The sequence below is a fragment of the Kogia breviceps genome, chromosome 1, assembly GCF_026419965.1.
Source record: "Kogia breviceps isolate mKogBre1 chromosome 1, mKogBre1 haplotype 1, whole genome shotgun sequence".
Lineage (NCBI taxonomy): Eukaryota > Metazoa > Chordata > Mammalia > Artiodactyla > Physeteridae > Kogia > Kogia breviceps.
In genome coordinates, this window is record NC_081310.1 from 123,756,146 (window position 1) to 123,768,298 (window position 12,153).

Below are 12,153 nucleotides of genomic sequence, written 5' to 3' on the forward strand. Positions count from 1 at the left end.
GCAAATGAGAGAAGTCAGTAAACCATCACAGCAGTACTATGACTGCATATCAGGAAACCTATACAAAAGATTTAAACAGAATTGAGGTTGATTTCTCTCTTATGTCAATACAGTAGGTCTGGAGCTAGAGTGGTAGCTTCATGATATCAGGGCTCAGGCTCCTTGTGTCCCATACTATTGTTCTACCATCTTCAACTTGAAGATTCTACCTGGTGGTGCAGGAGGGTGGTAGCCAACATGTCTGTACTCAAACTGTCAGGGAAACCACAAACATAGGGAGCAATAAGGGCAAATGATCCTTCAAGACATTTCCTGGAAGCAGCACATACAGCTTCCACTTATATCCCGTTGGCTAGAACGGGATATATATATATATATATATATGGCCCCCACCCAGCTAAAACAGAGACTGGAAATCCAGTCTTTACACCAAGCACTCATATACTCTGCTGAAATTTGGGGGTTGTATTGCTATAGAAGAAAAGAATACTAAATATTGGGGCATAACTAGCAGCCCCATCCTAAAGATTCTCTTTCCCTTTTTCTTAAGGAACAATTGTATAGTACTTAGTAAGAACCAAGTACAGTTCTAAGGTTTGTTTTTTTTTGGTCTATGAAGTCATTTAATCCTTAAAATAGCATTATAAGTAAGGTTCTAGTACACACATTTTACAGATAAGGAAATTGAAACACAGAGAAATGAAGCAACTTGCCCAAGTTTACACAGCTAGAAAATTGCAGTTGAGATCTGAACCAGACAGGTTGGCTTGCCAACTAAGCTATACTGCCTTCTCTCTGCTGTATTTCAGAATATTTTTAGCCCTCTGTATGAGAAAGTGGAAAAGACTTTAAAAGGGAGATACTGTCTTTTTATTCAGAAAACAAATGCGCACAAGATATAAGAAAAGCACAGCCTTTGGCTACTAATTCCAAGGAGTCACTTACATTTCTGTTTTAAAAGCCAACATGAGTATAAAGAATAACACAAACCTTGGCATATGAACAAAGTATTTGAATGCCCAGCATTTGGGCATTTATTGTAAACCAATAACAACAACAAGAGATGGCAAATCAAACATATTTATACTCTCTCTCTCTACTTAAACCACACTGAAATAACAGTGAGGAAGTTCTTTTAAGCCATAACCCTATGAGAAAAAGAACAAGGGCAAGACAGTGACAACAAGTTTATAGACCTTAGAAAGCAAACAGGCAGGGAGAAATTGACAGCAGATTCAAAAACGCTGAATCCCAGACTAGTCACAAAGAAAGCCAAAAAAGCAACTAGATCTACCCCCACAGAACTCTCCAAAGGTTCAGGACTAAAAACACGAGGGTCATTTAAAGGCCTTTCTAAGAAACAACTAGATCGTGAGACCCCCACTGCAAGTTCGCACGTCCCCACCAAATTTCCTCCTTCACCTCAGCAAGAGATTGGCAAGTTTATACTCTGAAGAAGGTAAACAGAGAGTGTATGAATTAGGAGAAACTAGGTAGAGGTGACTGTGGAGTGGTAGAGCTGAAAAAGAGGAATAAGTGAATGTCGGTAGAATGAACGTTGTGACCCTAGCCCTCTTTTCTTCCTCTGCTACCACCCTAGCCCAGACAACATCATATCTCCCACTAACAACCTCCTAACCTCCTCCTTCCTGCTTCTACTCTCGCCTACCTGCAAGTCTCTTCTCCAAAGCAACTAGAGTGTCTTTTTTTTTTTTTTTTGCGGTACGCGGGCCTCTCACTGTTGTGGCCTCTCCCGTTGCGGAGCACAGGCTCCGGACGCGCAGGCTCAGCGGCCATGGCTCACGGGCCCAGCCGCTCCGCGGCATGTGGGATCTTCCCGGACCGGGACACGAACCCATGTTCCCTGCCTCGGCAGGGGGACTCTCAACCACTGCGCCACCAGGGAAGCCCTAGAGTGTCTTTTAAAAATGTAATTAAGATTATATTATTCCTATGCTTAAGATCTTCCAATGGCTACTTCAATATAAAATCGAAACTTTCTGTGGTCTTCAAGGCTCTGCGTGATCTGGTCCCTGCCTTCCTCTCCACCCTAATCTGGAAGCACTTTCCCCTGGATTGTAGTGCTTTAGACACACTGGCCTCTTTCTTATTCCTTGCATGCCAAGTTTATTCTCAGAGCCTTTTCAACTGCTATTTTCCTATCCAGAATAATTTTTTTGCAAAGTTGTGTCTTTATCATTCAATTCTGGTTCAAATGTTACCTTCTCAAAAAAAGCCTATCCTGACTATCGTATTTAAACTCTCTGCAGTCTCCACCCCTCATTGCTTCTTTCATAGCACTTATCACCATCTGAAGTCATTGTATATATTTACTTGTCTATTGCCTGTTTCTTCCTCTTTAAGGTTTGAGACATTCACTTTCTCTGCCTCATTTCCCCCAGAAGCCTCCACACCTATGTTTTCAATTCATGTATTTGTTAAATATGAGAAAAAGATAAGCAGTACCTGCCATCAGGAGCTGAACTGACACTTACCCTTAAGGCTTCGGTATTGTTAGGAACTAGCCCTGGTGTTCCCCTGGAAAATATAAAAATCTAACAGAACGCTAATGTCAGTCACTCTGATTATGATAAAATGAGACAACAGATAAGATCACTCAATAAACTTGCCTAAACTCAAATAAAAACAAGGTCACTGCAAACTACAAAAATAGCAAACCTCCTCTTCTCCCGGCTAGCAAAACCATTGCTTCTTTACCAACTACAGACTTAGCCTTGCAATTTTCCTCCCTTCTTCTACATAAGATGTATTACGATGCCCAATCTAATAATCACCCCCACTTCCAGACAGCACCCAAAACAGCACGAATCTCCATTTCCTTGAACCCTCCCCTCCAAATCACCCAATACAAGCTCAAATACTTGTCCCTATTGTACACAAGCATCTCTCCATTCACCTATTCATCTTCTGAATCTCGCAGTACCTAGTTGCAGAGTAGATTCCTTCAACCAGAGATTATCTTTGTTCTTTCCTCTGCAGTTGAATAACAAGCTACTGCCCCCCAACTCCTTCTATTCTCTCATTTTCTTAAATTAGGAGATAAGGAAAATCTAGTTATGAAAACTAATTCTTACCAGAACCTCTCCTTTCGCTAACACTGCCCTCAATAAAGGAGTAATTTCTGGTGTTCCTTTTTCTTAGCCAATGTTTCTTCTTCACGTTTAAAGTGTCACTTATTTTCCTTCTCAGTTTCATACCCCATTCCATTCTCTGTTCTCTGATCGAATTCGTTTTACTGTTCAGGAAAGTAAAGTTCCTTTTTCCCCCCCTCCCCACCATCATAGGTGATAAATACATCTACAAAACTTTTCGCACACTCTCTTTAGCCTTGCCCTCTCTGGCACCTTCTAACATCGTTCAAACTACAGCCTTCCCCTCACCTAAGCCCTGTGACCCCACAGCTTGCCTTTTCTTCCAAATCAATCCTTTGTCCTATAACCCGCCCCAAATCAATAGGTCACATACATCCAATTAAACCTCAATTTCATACCCAATCCCGGCAGTATACAAGCCTCCGCCCCACTCCACCCATGACCCAGACCCACCTCTATTGCACTGCCCTGATCCGGCTCCGTACCTCCACCTGTCAAGTCCAGTCCCGGTTCCCGGCTGTCCTCACAGCCCATCGCGCCCGAGTCTAGACACCACAGCCAATCCCCGGCCACATCCCCCGCACCTCCACCCCGCCCCCTTACTCTCCAGTGACCGGCTCCTTTCACCGCCCCCTTCTCCACGCCCGCCCAGTTGCGTCCATTCAGCTACCCTGGCCTACCCCTCAGCCAATCGGCGTTTGGAATCCCGACCCACACAGTCAATCCCGTCCAGGCTCCGCCCCCACGTCCGAGTCCCGCCCCATCAGGCTCTCGAGGCGTCGCGGGACTGGAACTCAGAGAGGCGAGGTGTTCGCGCGAGGGGTGTGAGTGGGGCGCAAGGCGGGCACTTGGAGGGGGTGACGGCAGTGGTCTCGGGTGCGGAGCCGCGCGAGAGGGAGGCTAGGAGGGAGGGAGGCCTAGCTGGGGTACGCTCGCCGGGCCGCCCGCCTGGCGGGCTGGGAGGAAGAGCCGGGGCTGGATTTCCTTCAGCGTTGGGACTCGCCTTCTGGAGGGGAGGCGGGAGCGCGGGCCTGGGCCGCTGACCCCCGTCCCTGGCGGACCACGGGGCTGGTAGCAGAGGGTCAGAGCTTGAATTTCACAGTTTGCTTGCTCCGGAGAGGAAATGGCCCTGAGGTGACTGGTCTTCTAGGGTGGGGTCCCTTGGACCCCAGTCCCCATCTGCTCCTTTTGCGCTTCGTTTTTGCAATTTGGGCATTTTGTAAACGGTGTGGGAAGCTGACACCGACTCCAGTTCATCCGTAATCGGGATTCTCAGTTAAAAATAGGGAACAGAGGCTGCTCACTTGCCACATAAGTGACTCTTAGTGGAACCCACAGTTTTTAGATAAAAGAGAAAAGAGGCCCAATCTGTTGCTTTTGGAGCCCCCCACCCAGTACGGGCATTCTTCCGTCTTGCTGGCGCGCGGCTCCTCCGCTGCTACCTGAGGGCGCAGCCGGGCAGCTGGCTCCTTCCACACCGGGCTGCACACCCACCATTACAAAGTTTTAGCTCACGTGGGGCTGAAACCAAACTCGTGACAGCTTAAACCGGACAGCCAGATTCCTTCCCTCTGCAGAAATGTATAATTAATTACACGAATCCCATTTTCACAAAACAGCTTTTCAGCAATTTCAGGATCGTGTCTCCTAACTTAAGTCTTGTGCCGGCTCAGTATGGCTGATTTTTTCCATTCTTGCTTCAGTGACATGGCTTTGAGGCTTATTCCCACTGTACTTCCCCCGCCAGTACCTTGTTCACCTGTATGCCCTCCGTTGTATCAGTAAGCCTTATAAACATTCTAGAAGTGGACCAACAGGTAGAGTGTGAGGTGGAAATAAACTTTCCTTGGGTCAGACTCTTAACCTGGGTTGTGCATTCATTAGCACTAGGACTTTTTGCAGTCACTTCACATTAATCTTCCTTGAGCTTGCTGTTAACCTGAACCTCTGTACTTTGTGAAATTCACTAAATCTTTTCCTACCTCTCCTCCACATATGCAAAGTTGTTATAAATTGATTATCTGGGTTTAAGTCCAGAGTTTCAAACTTTTTACAATTCATCTTGACTGCTTTACCCATCTTTTAGCTCTGGATTCTCCAACAATCCATCAGCCTTCTCAGCTTCAGGTCCCCCCAAGCTGTGCCACACGTATCTTCTGTATCTTCATTTTAAACAGTCTACACCAATGATAATAAATAGTTTAATTTTTTATTGATTATGCGTATATAATTATGGAGTTTATCTTATGTATAATATGCCATAATCAGGTTTACTAGATCACCCTGATTCACAATTTCCTGATTTTCTTATCAGAACACTGTTTTTTTTTTTGCGGTACGCGGGCCTCTCACTGTTGTGGCCTCTCCCGTTGCGGAGCACAGGCTCCGGATGCACAGGCTCAGTGGCCATGGCTCACGGGCCCAGCTGCTCCGCGGTATGTGGGATCTTCCCGGACCGGGGCACGAACCCGTGTCCCCTGCATCGGCAGGCGGATTCTCAACCACTGCGCCACCAGGGAAGCCCAGAACACTGTTTTTAAGTATAAATGAAACAGTGAAAATATTGTTTAAAATGAAAAGCCATATACCTTTTGATTTTGAAATGAAAAAAATACAGTGAAAATATTGTTTAAAATGAAAAGCCATATACCTTTTGATTTTGTCCAACTTTTCAATGACATCCCAATTTATTCATTTAGCTTCTCGGTGAATATGCATATGGAATGTAATTGCTTTAGAAAAGTGCTGCTCAAAAATGTTTATTTAAAGTACAGAAGAAAAAAAGCTTCAGGGGTTCTGAATCTGTATCTATCAGTCTGCTTAGACTTCTTTGGAGCCGATAATTCACTGGTGCCCTCACAGTTCCTTTTACAATGAAATTACCTAGTGAGAGAGTAATGAGTGAGAAGAAAAAAGATCTGGGCATTGAGGAATTCTGTCATTTAAGTTTGGAAAATAAGAGTTTGTCATAGGTCAAAAGCCAAGGGAAAATGGTGTTTCTGGGAGGAGACAGGGCTCGACCAGCTGATCTAAAGCTGCAGAGAGCTCAAGGAAAGTGAGAATTGCAAAATGTCCAGTGAATTTAACAATATGAATGTCAAAATTGACTTGCGCAAGAGCTGCCTCTATGGAATGATGGGTACAAAAATCAGATTGCACTGGATTAAGGAGTATAGATTGAGGAAAGGGGACAGTTAATAAAATGATATGCTTTCATTGCGTTGGCCAAAAAGTTCGGTTTTTTTTCAATAAGATGGCTCTAGTAGCACTTAGTTGTCTTTAACTTCATTCGAAACAGTTTTATTAGATTGTATTGTGACAGCTGTCATATCTGCGTGCATTTTTAAAGAACTTTTATCAAAATTGGTGAATTTTTGTATAGCCATTTTAATATTGACGATGGAAGAAAAAAGCAATATTTTCGGCATATTATGCTTTATTATTTCAAGAAAGGTAAAAACACAACCTAAGCGTAAAAAATGATTTCTGCAGTGTATGGAGAAGGTGTTGTGACTGACTGAACGTGTCAAAAGTGTTTTGTGAAGTTTTGTGCTGGAGATTTCTCGCTGGACGATGCTCCATGGTCAGGTAGACCAGTTGAAGTTGATAGTGATCAAATCGAGACATTGATTGACAACAATCAAGGTTATACCACTTGGGAGATAGCCGACATACTCAAAATATCCAAATCAAGCATTGAAAATCATTTGCATCAGCTTGGTTATGTGAATCACTTTGATGTTTGGGTTCCACATAAGTTAAGCGAAGAAAACCTTCTTGACCATACTTCCGCATGCAATTCTCTACTTAAACGTAATGAAAACGTTATGGTTTTAAAACAAATTGTAATGGGCGATGAAAAGTGGATACTGTACAATAATGTGGAACGGAAAAGATCATGGGGCAAGAGAAATGAACCACCAGCAACCACATCAAAGGCCGGTCTTCACCTAAAGAAGGTGATGCTGTGTATATGGTGGAATTGGAAGGGAGTCCTCTATTATGAGTTCCTTCCAGAAAACCAAACGATTAATTCCAACAAGTACTGCTCCCAATTAGACCAGCTGAAAGCAGCAGTTGACAAAAAGCGTCCAGAATTAGTCAACAGAATATGCATGATCTTCCATCAGGATAATGCAAGACCACGTTTCTTTGATGTCCAGACAAAAACAGCTTGGCTGGGAAGTTCTGATTCATCTGCCGTATTTACCAGACATTGTACCTTTGGATTTCCATTTATTTCGGTCTTTACAAAATTCTCTTAATGGAAAAAGTTTTAATTCCCTCGAGGACTGTAAAAGGCACCTGGAACAGTTCTTTGCTCAAAAAGATAAAAAGTTTTGGGAAGATGGAATTATGAAGTTGCCTGAAAAATGGCAGAAGGTCGTGGAACAAAACAGTGAATATGTTGTTCAATGAAGTTCTTGGTGAAAATGTATAATGTGTCTTTTATTTTTACCTTAAAGTTTTTGGCCAACCCAATAACTAGAGGAGACTTGAGCAAGGAAAGCTGAATATGCCGAGGAGAGGGGTAATAACCAGTGGAGCAGAGTCTCTGTGGAGGGGAGAGGAATGACATCTAAGTCATGGGAGGAGGGACTGTCCTTTTGTAGCAGGGTCACTTCCTTTATTATAGTAGGAAGAAAAAAGGAATATTTTTAGGTTTGGTTTTTTAGATGTGGGTAGGTTGAAAGAGTTCGCATCTGATGGCTTCTGTTTTCTCTGTGATAGAGAGCAAGGTCATCTGCTTAGACTAAAGAGGGTTTTATGTTAGAGGAGTGTGGGAAAATTTAAATAATCATTTTGTACTATGGGAGAGAAATATTGCCTATTCTCTTATGGCTTTGGGGTGGGCCCAAGAATTAAACTGACATAATACAGAATAACAGGAGAAAAGCACACATTTGATAAAAGTTCTATGTGACACAGGAGCTTTCACAAGGAAATGAAGACCCAAAGAAGTAGCAAAACCAAGTGCTTTTATGCTAGATTGAACAAAGAGAGGCCATTGTGGAAAAGTAACCAAAAAATATGGGGAGACTAAAGGAAGATAAGAATTATTTTAACAAGGTCTGTTTGTACAGAATTCTCTCAGCTTTAACTCCCTAAGAGTGTTTCTTTTTTCCCAGTATAGGGCAGGTGTCTTTCACATGGGAATTTTATCTCCTGTTTTCAGGAAGAAAGGGGGAGATCAGATCACTCTTCTTGCATCCGCTGTTTTTCCAGTGCCTTTAGCTCACAATAATCCTTAGGCCAACGTGGCAATTTGGGGGGGGGGTGTATATTCTGCCATCCTCTACCTATAAAATATAGTAGAAATGCTGGAGAGTGTTGGGGGTCAATTTGAGATTAATGACCATAATTTGTGGTGAAACCAATCCTATCCTTTGTGATTTTCTCCAGCTGTCCACAGCTTCATGGGCCATAGGAAAAACAGACACTGTAATTGAGTTCATCCAGGGCCAGGGTTTTATAGATACGTATCTATAAAAGACAGACGGGGAGCTAGGGCATTGTAAAGAACATTATTGAAGCAGTGGAATTGGCGTCTACATTGGAAAATAAAGGAAGGTGAGGGCTGATTGAGAAAAGGAAAGGCAGCCTCCTAGAGATCTTGATGATATTTAAGAATAGTAATCATTGGAATAAGTAAGCAAATTGGAAGGATAAGTAGTTTATGGTCAAAGATCAGAATACTTCAATTAATTGTTTTGGAATTAGACCAGATTGAGGTAATGGAAAGGTGCAGGGTGTGACTATAGGAGAGAGTGCCTAGGGTGGGATGGAAGAGAAGAGCAATAGGCCCAGGGATGTCAGTTGTTGGATGGGCCATCTCTGAAGACATGAGAATTGCCTGGGATGATCACAGTACTTAGAGTTGAGAAGGAAACTGTGTGCCTAATGACAAAATCTCTAATGAATGACAAGGAGTTATCAGCAGGCCAGGAGATAATATCATTGAGGCAGATGTGTGAAATAGTAGTCTGGTAATGGTAAAATAGACGGTAAGAAAGAGATAAGTGAGGCATATGCAAGCAAAAGCTGACACTGAGGCATATAGGAGTGGTATCTTCTGGGAGCAATAAGGTTTCAGTTCAAGCTAGGAGGTACAAGGAGCACTCTCAAAACATAAAGATGTAATGGGATTTGCTGAGAATGGTGCAGCTGTTCCAAAAGATGCAGTAGAAAGTTTGGAAAGTGGAAGAGAAATGAAGGGCTGGGTCAGTTTCCCGGCAATACATTGCATTATGGCGGTAATGTGCTGCAGAAAACAGGGAAGAAGAGGTGGGAATTAGGCTTTGGGATTTCCAGATGAAAACAGGTAGATTTAGTGTTAACTTCCAAAGGGGAATGGGTATTGAGGTGTGGTGGCCAGAGGGTGTGGCTCACCCAGCCTGGGGGGAATCTCCCAAAACCTGCAGTCTGAGGTCACACACAACCAGACACTGACTTACAGTGCTTTCTGAGATTACCTTGAAACCAAGGATTCATTTATTCATCTGTTTTGAAATATGGGGAAACTAAGGCCCACCAAGGGTCAGGGAATTGTCCAAGGATAGAAACCTTTTTGTAATCTCAAAAATAAGGGTTAGAATCCAGGTATCCTGACTCCTAGTCCTGTTTGCTCCCCTCCCAGCTCCCCAACCCCATTTATCTGAAGAAGGTAGAAGAGGTTTCTCTCACTTCTACTTGCAAGAAAGAATTTTACTTATACTTATACTTTCCTTAATAACAAATAAATTAGGTTGAATTTAAATAAATGCACATTTATTTTCTGAAAAATATATTGCCCTAAATCAAATAACTCTATGATAGTGAATGAAGATTGTTCAACATAGTCACTGTTGTTTGGTAATACCTTTCCTCAGAACTAGCCCAACTGCCTAATCCAATTAATATTTTATTCTTGAACAGAACTATTAATGACCAAAAAATAGGCATTTCTTGATTTAAGAAAACCCGGTCTTTGGCTTGAAAGACGTAAAACATAAGAGGTAATTATTTACTTTACAAAGGAATCAACATTTTATAAAAGGACTCATCATAAATAGTTGACTTAAATCATTAATTTATAATGTGATTTTATGTATTCATTCAGTCATTTGATACATTTATTTATCACGTGCCTCCTACATGCCAGAGAAGACAGTGGTGAACTAAACGCATCAGGTCCCCCTGTTCATGGTGCTTACATTAAATTATCAAATGAATGAGTGGTCAGCCAAACAAACAGAAAGTGCTTTGCAGAGAATTAAACTAAGCTGATGTGATGTAGAATGGCTAAGAGGCTGTCATTTAAGCTGAATTTTATTGACAAGGTAAGGATTTTCTATTTCACTTTTTAAGAAACATCCAATATATTATTTTTCACATCTGTAGCCTTCACATTTTGGTAACTTAAAAGAGATTCATAGCTATTGATAGTTTCAGTGGTCCCTTTGAATCCATAAAGTATGTCTTTTTTTCTAAAAGTTTGATTATTAGAGATGAAGGAAATGCCATCCACTGATAGAACATTGTCAGAGTAAAACCTTATGGGAAGTTTCTGCTTTCCTGAATGCTTTCACTTCTAAATGGCAGTATAATAAGAATTCCATTTTGCTTTGATCTCCCTACTTTGACCCATGATTGATAATGATTTCCTTACAAGTAGAGAAGTAATCCAGATTCATGCCTCTTAGCAAACCATTTCAATAGATTCCAGCTACCTAGCTATCTTCTGGAATTGTTGAAGGCAGTACCACCTGAGAAAATAAGGGAAGATTCATTCATATATTCTTCATATTTATCAAGGACCTACTATAATCCTTTTCAAACAACTTTCTAAATAACCTGTTTCTAACAACTTTAATTTACTGTTACAAATTGCGTTTTTACTAGTGACTTCCCCAGATGATTCCGAAATTTAAGTAGTTCTTAGACTGAAATATTCTGGATTTTATGCCTACTAGGAATGGAACTTTTACTTCCTGTAGTTTAATGCTCTTGACTAAATTAGAACTTTGTTTTTTAAATTCAACATATCCTTACAGATCTCTACTTTAAAATGACACATGCATAAATTTGTATAAGCAGGATTCTATTAGAATGATTAGAATGATTCTAGTGATGGGAGATTATATCATAGAAAGAAAACTCAGCTATCAATAAATTTTATTTTTATTTTATACAAGTTTATGGTCTATCACCTAGCTATAAATGTTTAACAGTGATATAAGTATATATTTACTCCCTTTAAAATATTTTCTTTTGTCCTGTAGCATGTTTTTGGCCCGGGGAAGACTGTGCACCCTTGGCAGTAGACCTAAATTCCTGAAGACAATTTGTGCTTCAAAAATCCTTGGACTCTCTACTTCTGCTGTAAGTATTGCCTAATCACTTACAGAAATAATGTTGCACATATTCTGCGCTGTCCAAAAAACATAATTTTTTAGCTACTTTATAATTATTTTATTAGAAGGGGTATTTCTGTTATATAAACTGAAATTATCTCTTGTCATCAGCTAGAACTGACCTTCACTGGGCAGCTGCTTGCCTGTCTATGTATCAGGCATATTGCTGGGCATTTTATTCAATATCTCACTTTATTTTTTACTTTTTTAAATTGAAGGATAGTTAATTTATAATATTATGTTAGTTTCAGGTGTACAGCATAGTGATTCAACTTTTTTGCAGATTATATTTCATTATAGCTTATTACAAGATATTGGGTATAATTCCTTGTGTTATACAATAAATCTTTGTTGCTTATCTATTTTATGTATAGTAGTTTGTATCTGTTAATCACATACTCCTAATTCCCTCCCCCCGCACACTCTGATAATCATGTTTGTTTTCTATGTCTGTAAGCCTGTTTCTGTTTTGTATATACATTCATTTGTATTTTTAGATTCCACATATAAGTGCTGTCATATAGTATTTGTCATTCTCTGTATGACTTACTTTACTAAGCATAATATTCTCTAGGTCCATCCACTTGGCTGCAAATGGCAATATTTCATTCTTTTTTATGGCTGAGTAATATTCCATTGTATATATA

The 12,153-nt window shown here is 40.9% G+C and overlaps 1 protein-coding gene and 1 long non-coding RNA gene across 9 annotated transcripts in view; one reads left to right on the top strand and one right to left on the bottom strand.

Moving 5' to 3' along the window:
• The window catches only part of LOC136794913 (uncharacterized), a 41,631-nt gene extending 38,037 nt beyond the window's left edge, over nucleotides 1-3,594 (bottom strand). The window contains exons 1-2 of the long non-coding RNA XR_010842379.1: nucleotides 3,567-3,594; nucleotides 2,496-2,555 (exon numbers count right to left, since the gene is read on the bottom strand). This is a non-coding gene — a long non-coding RNA (uncharacterized lncRNA). The remainder of the gene's footprint in view (nucleotides 1-2,495; nucleotides 2,556-3,566) is intronic.
• A 263-nt stretch (nucleotides 3,595-3,857) lies between these two features.
• The window catches only part of KYAT3 (kynurenine aminotransferase 3), a 57,046-nt gene continuing 48,750 nt past the window's right edge, over nucleotides 3,858-12,153 (top strand). For 2 of the 8 annotated variants that reach the window (XM_067043122.1, XM_067043119.1), the window contains exons 1-2: nucleotides 3,863-3,937; nucleotides 11,375-11,474. In XM_067043122.1, coding sequence (XP_066899223.1) covers nucleotides 11,376-11,474 — 99 coding nt within the window. In that variant the 5' untranslated portion in view covers nucleotides 3,863-3,937; nucleotide 11,375. Of the gene's footprint in view, nucleotides 3,990-11,374; nucleotides 11,475-12,153 lie in introns of all 8 variants that reach the window. The other 6 variants (XM_067043124.1, XM_067043117.1, XM_067043126.1 and 3 more) reach the window with 6 other exon arrangements.